Genomic DNA, 11,191 nt, shown 5'->3' with positions numbered 1-11,191 from the left:
GTCATGCTCGCTGTACTTTGTGGAGGAGGTGATGGCGTCAAACAGGTCGCCGCCCTGAAGGAGGCGGAGACACGAACATAGTAACAGGAAGAAGAGACAGAAACAGGAAGAGAAGAAGAAGAAGATGATGATGAGGCACCTTGACAAGCTCCATGACGAGGAACAGCTGACTCGGCGTTTCGTCCACCTCAATTAACTGGATGATGCTGGGATGTCGAACCCGCCGCAGCACCGCCACTTCGTTCTCTATCAGATGCTCCTGTTCACACACACGCACACACACACACACACACACACACACTTCAGTGTGTGGTGTCTGGCAGACTCACACTGATGCTGAACACCATCACACACAGAGCATCACATCCTAAAATAACGTTGAAACCAAACTTTAGGATCTTAAAGGTGCGTTCAGGAATGTTTTCACTGTTGATCAGCTTCACAGGTGTTTGCTGATCAATGCCCGTCACTTGTCTGTTGTTTCAAAAGCTGCTGATCTTCTGTGCATTTGCCGGTAATTCTCCGATCTCCCAGTTGCCCTGAACTACACACGGTGTAGACAGATGACGCTTTAAACTCGACTGATGTGGAAGCGGGATTTTACCTGCGGGACACTGAAACAGCTTGTGATGTTGCTAGCATTAGCGAGCTAACGAGCTAACGTTTGTCACTGATGCTGTAGCTTAAATGCTCATTTCTAATTGGCTGAAGGTTTCGATTTCATCTCCTCAGGTCTGGATCTGATTCGTCCTTCAGTTAGCAGAGTGATTCAGGAGCTTGGATGCTGTAAATGTGCGTTACCTTCCCACAGCAGCGAGCTTTGTCAATGATCTTCAGAGCGTACTCTTGTCCCGTCGACCTGTCAATCAAAACAGAAACGTGTCCATCAAACCAGGGCTGCAACTAACGAACCGCAACTGATTACTCCATCAGTTACTTTCTGAATCAATGAGCACAGACTTTTGAAGTTTGTTATTTTGGCAGGAAACACACGGCCCAGATGTCCTGTTTTATGAGATATTGTTTGAAAATGGCTTCTCCTCACCTCTCCACGCACTCTTTGACCACAGCGAAGTTTCCGTCTCCGATCACTTTTCCGACCTGATACTTCTCGTTGATGATGGAGGAAGAGACGGACCGATTTCCGTTCACTGTGGGGAGAAGAACGGAGGGTCGTGACACAGTTTGACCTTCAGTGAACTGACCGGCTGAGTCCTACAGCTCTCATGGTTTAAAGTTCACTCCTGAACCTGAATCTCGCTCAGAGCCGCCAAGTCTCTTCTGCTTCAGAGCTTTGACTTTCAAACACTGCAGAGGAGCTTTTTTTAGGACTCTTCAGTCTTTCCTTGAGATTAAAAATTCGCTCAGATACTGAAATCCCAAAGCCTCAAAACTTCCCAGCAGCCGTCTGAACGACTGAGCCGCGAAGGTTCTTTGAGAAGAAGAACAGACGATCGAGCCGGATTCGAGATCCGTCACTCAAAGCTTTGTCGTCTCCGTCGGGGCTGAACGCTTTAAATACATCGGTTTAAAATAACGCCCACGCACACACACCTTCCACGGTGGCGTCGTCTGGCTGCTCGGCCTCTCCGTTCACGTCTGTGGAGGAAGCACGACGAGGAGACATCTGAAGGAGGAGAAGACAGATTTACTCTGAGGTGAACTGTGATTGGACAGAGGAGGGCGAGGGGAGGGAGATGATGAACCTGATCGCTTCTGATCACCTCAGTGATTGGTTGATTGGTTACCAGGTGACATCCAGTCATACTTCCTGATTTCTATCACAAGGACCTGATGGATGATGATGATGATGATGATGAAGAAACAGGATAAGAGGGATGCAATACGTTTTTGTTTAGCATGTTAGCATGCTAACATTGGCTAATTAGCACTAAACACTAGCTACAGCTGAGGCTGATGGGAATGTCGTCAAACCAAAGTACTGGACTGATTCAACCTGACCTGAAGAAGAATATAAAACTGATCCCAACTCAATCAATCAACCAATCGACTGATCGATCGATCTGACCTTCAGGCTGCGTCGTGTCCTGGGGCTGGTGGAGGAGGGGCTGGACCTGGAAGACTTCGACCCTGACGCCTCATTGGCTGCACGAAAGAGAAAGAAGCCATCCGATTGGTCAGAATAACGTGGTACTCATAAGCACAGAGCGTGTCAAGGTGATTGAGAGGGTCACACCTGGGCCAGGTGACTTCGTTCTGGACAGGCCTTTGGGCGGAGACTTAGAGGAGAAGCCGGAGCCGCTGGGAGTCTTGGGAGTTTTTGGAGAGGCGGTGGAGCGAGACACCTTTGCTCTGCACTCTGCAGAGAGAGAGAGGGATGAAGTATTACACACATACTGGTACTGCTGATTACTGCAGTACCAGCAATACTGAGTGTCTTCTACTATTTTCACTCTTCTGACCTCATGTGTACATTTACTACATGAATCACTGCACTGTACTGTGATAATCTGTCACTGGTGACACTTGTCTTTCTGTGCGTGTGTGTGTGTGTGTGTGTGTGTGTGTGTGTGTGTGTCTGGGGCTCACCGTTAACGAAAGCCTGTGTTTTGCTGCTGTGTGTGAGCACGAAGTCGTCCTGAGCGTAGCGAAACTTCTCCGGCCCACAGGCCATGAACACATCGTCATCCCCGAAGAAATCCTGCAGACAGGTCAGCTACACACACACACACACAGCAAATGTGATTCTTTGTGTGTTTACACCAGAACTTGACACCTTCCTCCCTTTTCTCCTCCTCCTCCTCCTCCTCCTCCTCTGTCCCATCACTTCCCCTTTTCACTTTTTACTCACCACCTCCGGAACTGCACAGCCTGCGTGCGTGCGTGTGTGTGTGTGTGTGTGTGTGTGTGTGTGTGTGTGTGTGGGGAGCAAGGAAAGGGTTGTTACTGGATGGCTGGTTACCATGGTGACCACAGTGCAGTGTCAATGTGTGTGTGTGTGTGTGTGTGTGTGTGTGTGTGTGTGTGTGTGTGATGGGGTTTTTGTCCCGCTACTTTAAGTGGCTGCACAAACTGAAAGGATGAAGAGAGGCGAAACACACACACACACACACACACACACACACACACACACACACACTCCGGCCTTGTTCCATTCAGACTGACTGAGTCTGAGTGAGGCCGTCTGAGACAAACTGAGAATAAAAGCCTTCGTTCAGACACGCCGCCTTCAGAATAAAAGCCTTCCTTTCCCTCTCAGGTGAAAAAATGTTCATGTTGATTTTTTTGGTCCATAAAATGTCAGAAACTAGTAAAAAAAATACCAACAACTGAAGTTAATGTTCTGAAATTGCTTCCTCTATCCGACCATCACCATCACTCAGTAGAAGCAGAAACAGAGGAAGAAACTTTTCAAAATAAAAGAATATAAAAGCAAAGGAGCTGTAATGTTATGTATGCTTTTGTTTTGAAGGCAGCGTTCACTAACATGGCTTTTATTTTCTCAAGGCCGACGCTGCAGCAAAGTCTGAGCAAGAGCTTATTGTGTAGTCTGTTGTGTGTTTGTGGGTGGAGTGTGTGTGTGTGTGTGTGTGTGTGTGTGTGTGTGTGTGTGTGTATACATCTAAGCTGCGTTCATTACAACAAGCTGTCTCGGCTTTTCTTCAGCTCTCCACTGTCATTGTGTCTCAACTTATCTGTAACTTCAAAGTGTGTGTGTGTGTGTGTGTGTGTGTGTGTATGTGTGTGTGTGTGTGTGTGTGTGTGTGTGTGGTAAAAATAGCCCGGCGGAGAACGTGTGATACGTTTAAATCCACAATCTTTAACTGAATACGAGCACAAAAGAGCTTCAGAGAGGATCAGAGCGCGTTCAGGGTCTGTTCGACACGACGGAGGAAAAACTAACTTTAGCTGACGGAGGCAGCTTCAGGGCTTTGAACAGACGCCACATTTAGCTAAAAGTGCCAAATATTAAGCTTCAAAGAGACGGAGCTCACGGTCCCAACAGTTCACACTGAACATCGCTCATTACAGACGCTCGTTTCTTCATATCGACGCTGATGTTCAACACATCGAGCAGTAGTTTAATGAGGAGCTGGAACGTTCACTCAAAAAAGCTTAATTGGACGATTGTGTTTCAGAGATTAATATTTGCTGTGCTATGACAAATGTATGAAAAAACAAAGCAGTTTTATTACTTTTAGGCCAGTTCAGGTCAGACCAGTTTCGTTTTGCTCTCCACTTCCTGTAAACTCTCCAAGAAAAGCCCCAAAAATACTTAAAAAAAACCACTGATTTGCTTTGAATCACAACAACATGTTTAAAATAATAACACCCTTTGATCGTATCATCACGTAGAGATTCCAGTGACAAACGAAACACCTGAACTACCTTCAAGACTTCCCTCACTGGACTCTGCCTATATTTCCCAGAATGCATTTCAACAGCTGCTCAGAGCGCTCGCCTGCACTGACACCTTCAACTGTGAAAATAACAGGAAGAACAGTTGAAGTCTGTGCGGTAAAGAGATAAAATTTACTGTGTTGCTGCTTTGCATTCTGGGTATTTTCTGCTCCTGTGGTGCTCCTGTGGTCTCGCTCTGATCCTGAACCTGATGTCTAAACAAACACCGTCTCCGCTGAAGCTGCTGTCAGACAGTCAGAGCATCCGATTGGCCACAGAAGAACTTTCTTTCTCATCTCACCTGCTTGCCGTCCAGCGTGTAGAGCCTCTTGACAGCGCCGGAGTCCAGCTTGATGGCCTCTGTGATGTCGGCCAGCACTTGGTCGAAGGAGTGAGCCGTCTTCTTGTTCAGGAGGATCCTCACTGCCTTGCGAGGCTTCACGCCGCTGCGGATCACCGTCACCAGCTTGGGTTTGATGAAGTCTTTGCTCTCTCTGCTCTCGCGAACTTCGGGACGATCTTTGGAGGCGACGGCGGTGGTCGCCGACACCCCCGCGGACACCGTGCCGGGCCTGCTCGCGCTGGCGGAGGCCGTCCCGGCGCTGGCGCCCGGCTTCCAGCTCGGGATGGAGATCTTGGTGTACTCGACCTTTCGGTAAGGCTCGTTGGAGGCACAAACGTAGCACTCACCTGAGAAGAGAGAGGGCGGCAGGGGGAAGGGTTTCAGCTTAATGGTGAAGTTGAAAGGTCCAAAAGACGTGACAGGTTGTTTGCAGTCATGTGATGTTAAAGTCAGATGGAGGGCAGGAAGTGAAAACCACAACCGACGAGATGGAGGAAAGTTCTTACTGTGCTAGTTTAGATTAAATTAGGTACTCGATAAAAGCTCTTCGTGGTTTCTTGGTTCGATCAAATTGGAACAACCGAAAACGACGCAAAACATCAGCATTTTGAATGTCATCGTGCTTCCTGCACAGAAAATCACTTCCTGCCCTCCATCTGCAGTTCACGACAAAACAAAAGAGTGATGTGACGTCCTTGGCTGACTACTTTATTAGTCCTGATACTGATGGATGAACAGATGGTGCATTCAAGGATGTTCAAGGATACCAAACAGCATCAGTTTATTCATCTTTCTTTGAGCAAAACCAAATTTTTAGCAACTGAATTTAACATCAAGCCTTTTCAGATTGGTCCCTACTGCATTACCACAAGAGCATAAAACACAAAATTACCACAAACCTGAAGGCAACTCATTTTACGGATCGTCTGATGGACCTCACGGTGCACTGAAGTGAAAACTGATATTTGTAGTGACTCAGTTAAACAGCTTCATTCTGCTGTGAGAGGTGAGTTCAAGCTCAGAGCTCAAAAACTGTAGTAATACAGCCAGTGTGTGTGTGTGTGTGTGTGTGTGTGTGTGTGTGTGTGTGTGTGTGTGTGGACAGTGGATGAAGTGAAGGTGACAGCAGATGTCAGGTTCACTCCCGTCTCTCTCTCTAAACTCGACACTCTGCTGGTAACGAGGAGGAAATCTGAACAACGTGCCGCTCCGCCCGTTAGTCCTCGTAAGTATTACAAGAAAATGTACTTGTACTGTACTTCTACTCTTGTACTTTTTACTCCACTGTGTTACAGCTGTCTGCAGTCTCTGTGCTGTTTGTCCCTTCTCCTCTCCCGTCCTCTCCAGCTCTGCTCAGGTGTGCCAAAGGAGGTGCACCTGAACTGGGACTGTCCCAGCATCAGCACAGGGGGGCTGCTGGTCTGGAGGACTGCTGGTCCGGTATTCTGTGTGTGTTTTGACTTTTGTGTCTTTCATTGTCTTGATTTCGTGTCTTGCTTGTGTCTGTGTCTTTGTGTTAATGATTCTGGTGGATTTAAAGACACAATAATGTTCATTATTCATTCTTTTCTCATCTTCAAGTGGTGCAGCTTTAATAAATGAAGTTTTTTATTAATAGTATAAATCACATTAAATCTCTCCTGCAGATTTCAGCCAATCACGTGCAGAGCAGCCCACAGTCACTCTCCTGTTTTACCTTATATGGTTAAAAATGGCTCCTCTCTCTGTACCTCGCAGCAGAGCTCACCATCTTTCCAACACACACACCTTTCTCATGCAAACTTGTCAGCCTCTGTAACCATCAAAAACACACCTTTTCCCTCTTTCATCCCGAGTACATGTTCTCACACACACAAACACACACACACACACACACACACACTCTCCAGATAATGTGTGTGTGTCAGTGACCTTGTCTGGCCACATGCTGACTTTCACTTTGCTATTCAAAGCAGTTGGACGGGACGGCTCTTGGTTTTTATTCAAATACCTGACAGACTGCACGCAAAACACCCTGTGTGTGTGTGTGTGTGTGTGTGTGTGTGTGTGTGTGTGTGTGTGTGTGTGTCTGTGTGTGTGTGCATGTATGTGTGCGCGTGTGTGTGTGCAGAGCACTTCCTGCTGAAGGCCATGGCTGCATTTTAAACAGGTTCATCACAACATTTTAGTGCTGAAACGATTCATTTTTTTAATCAGTTGGACGATCAGAGAATTCATTTATCAAGAAAGAAATGATGATTCCGACGTCTAAAATGTCTGTTGTCTGTTGTAAAATGTGTGTTTTCTATCGCTGTAGATGATATATTTTTGGGTTTTGGACGGTCGGGGTCAGGGGTGAGTGGAGAGCTGTGGTCTGGAGGCTGGACCTCCAACCTGAAGGTCAGGTGTGATCTCTGAAGGCTCCTTTCACAGCTGCTCATACAACAAATATTCCTTTAAAGCACTTTGATATTCAGCAGAGCTTCCACCACTCTGTCAACGTTATTTGGTCAAATCTCGACAGTGAAGAGCTTCTGGTGCAGAGGCTCCGTCATGGTCTGCTCTGCTTGTACTTTATTAACTCCACAAAGAGCTTAAGAGTGATGCATCTGTGTTTTAGTGCGTCTCTGACTGAGCAGCTTCCTGGCTCGATCGCTCGTTAGCGGACATTACAACCAGTCACACATCAATATTGATGATAAGTGATGTTACTCAGCCGCTGGTCTGTTTCTGTCTAACTGACTTCAGAGAGGAAGAGCAGACGGACGACCTCACAGCTGTCACAAACAAACCTCTTTATTTTCATGGATGTTTATATTTAGAGTTCAGATGAGGAAGAATCGCAAGCTTTGACTTTCATACGTTGACACAAAGGCTGATGGTCTGATTCCCCCACGGGACGGATCGTTTAAACCCAATGGGATACCAGTAAGGGAAAGACAGGCACTCTGATTGGACGGTGAATGTGAGATTTGTGAGATTTTTTTTGGGATATAAATCCCTGAAAACTCACAAGGTGAAAGAGCTGATTTTCTGTTCACTGTGACTTCAATAAGCTCTGTACCTGACGGCCTCTGTTTGATTATCGACTTACTATTCTGCTGCTGATGCACACGGAGATAAATAATTCAGGTGTGTTCACGAAGAGGAAGGAGACAGTGAGGAAGTTAAAGGGGGAAGATCGATTGATCGACGGAGAGATTGACAGGTAGTCTGGACAGTTACGACTTAGTGACAGTTGACTGTTAGGTCATGTTACGGCACAACAGAAGTCCATTTATTAATGGGAGAGACGACCTTTGCAGAGTGACAGCGTGGAGGTACGACAGAAAACACCAGAAACTTTAGTGTTAAGTGACACCTGGACTGGATCAGGCTTTATTTAGCCGAGACCAACCCCATGAAGAATGCCTGGACTGGCCTTTAACCCGAGCCTAACGACCGGCTCGTTCTACCACCAACAGTGAGAGTGTACACTGAGCGCAAGTCAGAACTGGTCAGCAGGGGGCGATATTACATAAAGGCTGCACAAGTTCTGTATCAGAACACATATTTCCTGTGCAGTGGTCTGACCGGGAGTAGTTGGACATTTTGAGAAATATGCTTATTAGTTTTCTTGCCAAGAGTTAGACAGCATGTCTCGGTGCTGAAAATGAAGCTAGAACCAGCCAGCGGTTAGCTAGCTAGCTTAGCTTCTCATCTGACTCTGAACTCTTTAAGTAGAAAGCGAAACACGGTAGAGAAAAGAGGACGTCCTACCTTCCACCAGCTCGTCCATACTGGTGATCTTCTTGCTGCCGTCTACAGTGTAGATCGTGCGCACCCCTTGTGGCAGATACAGGTTATCCGACAACGAGCGCGTCAGCTCCATCAGCAGAGCGTCGTAGGAGCGGAACCGGTCACTGGAAACAGCGTACACCAGACCTTTGAAGTACCGGTCCCCGTTGCGATAGAACCGGACCTTTTTGGCCTTTTTCTCCGAGGTGAGTGCCTGAAGGGTCCGGGTCCGGTAGTAGCTGCAGTTGGCGCTGTGGGCAGGGCTAGGGACCAAGCTGCTGCCCCTGGAGCTGGGGCCGGACCCCCCGCCACCAGCACTGCTGGTGGAGTCATCTCTCTTGGTGCGGGTGGAGCGTCCCCGGCGAACTTTGTCACGTTCATCGAAGTGCTCCAGCTCGAGGGTCTTACTCAAAGACATGATGGATACTGGTGCAGTAGTGTTTAACGGAGTCTCTGCTACTTCAGGTTCATCTTCCAACAGCGATGAACAGTCACTCTTATCCTGGTCTTTGTTTTGAGCTGGTTACAGCAGGAGGACCTTGGCTCTAGTCTGAAGAACCGGCTCTGTCTTCCTGATAAGATGTGCTGTAAATTGGTCACTCGCTGTAGACCCAGCAGCTGGTAATTTTTCTCGTACCAGGATATTCTATAATCCCATTAAGAGTGATGTCAAACCAGCAGCCTTTTTGACTTTTAGACACATCAATCTGGTTGTTGTCATCAAAATGTGGTTTTGGATTTTCAAAACCCAGCTGTAATCCCTGCAACGTTCAACATGCAGGCTTCTAAAATGCTTTGTAGTCCAGCTGGTCTGATGAACCAGTACAAAGACAAAAATAAGACTGTATTTTCTGGTAGCTTGTATGTGGTGCTTGCTGTAGCGTCTTCAGTTTAACTGTAGTGTCTGAAACTCAGGTGCCCCTGTGAAAAACCACTTTATTCACACTATCAGAACCTGAAGCAGGACTTTCTCCACAAGCAGAATCCTAAAATTCAAGCATTTCATTGATGGTGTGATCCAGAGATTTGTAATGATCAGTCAGGATGTAGTCCAGTGTTTGACTGAAGGCCACTTTGATGCTGTGATGGCTGTATATGGACGCTGTCCAAACCTCCGCCTGTCCAACTATGGGATAGTCTTCGTCTTGCCTGTCATTTCAAGCAGTTCCTTCCTTCCAAACTGTTTTATCTCAGCAAACGTCTAACCTCTACTTGATGACTTGGACACGTCCCTGTAGTGACCTTCCCTCAGTTTCTCTAACCCAGCTGTAGTCCCGCTGGTCTGGCTCTAAACCCAGTACATTGTAGTGTAAACCCAGTACAAGCCCAGTGACTCCCAGCAGTCCTGCTTTACACCTGGCACGACTGTTTGTAGTCCTGGTAATCCGGTTTGTTTGAGGGTTTTTGTCCCAGTCACACTTGGTCTTCCAGCGACTTCAACGTCCCTCCATCACATAGTTTAGATCCTCCATCCTAAGATACGCAACAACTGGCGCATTCAGCTTTCAAGTCTCAGTCCTGGTGCAGAAAGAGGAAGATTTATATTGAATTTAGTCATTTAGGGACTCTGAACACAGGCTTGCATTTAATCAACGCTGAATTTTGAGCACAATGCCACACAGACTTGGCTTCCTTTGGAAATCATCAGTCCCTTTGCTTCATGCATGCATTTGCAAGCACAATATGAAAGTCTGTCAAATCAAACGTGAAAAAGAGGTTGTAAGTTAAACTGACCTCATTTTAGTGAAATTTAATTTGCAGCAAGGTGAGAAATTTCCATTGATTTCCAGTCAAATTGAATTTACCTGAAGCCAGCCACAAAACACGAGCTTGCACATCAAAATATGAGAAAACCTGTTCGTCCCTTTATCTGATAAACGAATTGACTTTATCCATCTATCCGCCCAAACACTGCTAAGCTGTGCTGACAGCGCCATTCACACACACACACACACACACACACACACACACACACACACACACAGAGGGAGGCACCTACCAATAATGCCGTGAAACCGGTTTGTTGCTATGGAGGCTTTCTCCTCTTCCCCCGGTGCCCTGTTCCCGTCTGCTCCGGCGTATCCGGCGGCTCCTGGCGGACCGAACCGCTACGACCCGGTCCAGGCCGGTCCGCTAACCTGGGATTCAGGGATGCGGCTGCGGCAGGTTGCACCGGCGGAGGACCGGGATGCACCGAGACAAGCGGCGGACAGCAGCATGGCCGCTGCAGCAGAGAGAGAGGAGAAACCGGCTGAGCACCCCCGCCCCTCCCCGCTCATCCGCGGCTGTACGTGATGACAGCGGCCCTCCTCCCGCCCGCCCTCTCTCTCGCGCTCTTTGTGCAGCTCGCTCGACCACCCTCTCGCTCTTTCTGCCTTTTGTCTCTCAAATTCAGATTGACTCAGTTTTATTGTGTTGACCGTTGCAGCCAGCCTGCACAGTCACATCACCCATCATACAAACACACCACAACGTCTTCAAAACGTGACAGAGAACAGTTTAGATTATATTTTACATAATATATTCATATTTACTGATAATCAGCTAACAGTAATAAAATGTAGTTTAAAGGAAGTGAAATATGCTTATTCTCTTTCTTATCAACAGTTAACATTAGAAACTAATTTGATACCATAAGCTTAGCAAGGCGTTAGCTTGTGCCTGGCCAGGAAATAGTCTGGGACAAAACTCCTCTTGGAACCACAACATGTCATTTTTGCACTTCTGTTT

At 47.1% G+C, this 11,191-nt stretch overlaps 1 protein-coding gene across 1 annotated transcript in view; it reads right to left on the bottom strand.

Annotated features, from left to right (window-relative positions):
• Nucleotides 1-10,679, bottom strand: part of LOC143317041 (serine/threonine-protein kinase DCLK2-like) — a 17,519-nt gene extending 6,840 nt beyond the window's left edge. The window contains exons 1-12 of the mRNA XM_076724965.1: nucleotides 10,461-10,679; nucleotides 9,674-9,979; nucleotides 8,444-9,610; nucleotides 4,664-5,052; nucleotides 2,551-2,677; nucleotides 2,198-2,320; nucleotides 2,030-2,106; nucleotides 1,555-1,627; nucleotides 1,046-1,151; nucleotides 802-859; nucleotides 140-259; nucleotides 1-54 (exon numbers count right to left, since the gene is read on the bottom strand). The exon at nucleotides 1-54 is cut by the window's left edge and continues 93 nt beyond it. Of these exons, the coding sequence (XP_076581080.1) occupies nucleotides 1-54; nucleotides 140-259; nucleotides 802-859; nucleotides 1,046-1,151; nucleotides 1,555-1,627; nucleotides 2,030-2,106; nucleotides 2,198-2,320; nucleotides 2,551-2,677; nucleotides 4,664-5,052; nucleotides 8,444-8,879 (1,563 nt within the window). The 5' untranslated portion in view covers nucleotides 8,880-9,610; nucleotides 9,674-9,979; nucleotides 10,461-10,679. The remainder of the gene's footprint in view (nucleotides 55-139; nucleotides 260-801; nucleotides 860-1,045; nucleotides 1,152-1,554; nucleotides 1,628-2,029; nucleotides 2,107-2,197; nucleotides 2,321-2,550; nucleotides 2,678-4,663; nucleotides 5,053-8,443; nucleotides 9,611-9,673; nucleotides 9,980-10,460) is intronic.
• Nucleotides 10,680-11,191: the final 512 nt, after the last annotated feature.

The sequence above is a fragment of the Chaetodon auriga genome, chromosome 24 (genome assembly GCF_051107435.1).
Source record: "Chaetodon auriga isolate fChaAug3 chromosome 24, fChaAug3.hap1, whole genome shotgun sequence".
NCBI classification, from domain to species: Eukaryota; Metazoa; Chordata; class Actinopteri; order Chaetodontiformes; family Chaetodontidae; genus Chaetodon; species Chaetodon auriga.
The sequence above is the reverse complement of the archived record's forward strand: the minus strand, read 5'-3'. Positions and strand labels throughout refer to the sequence as shown.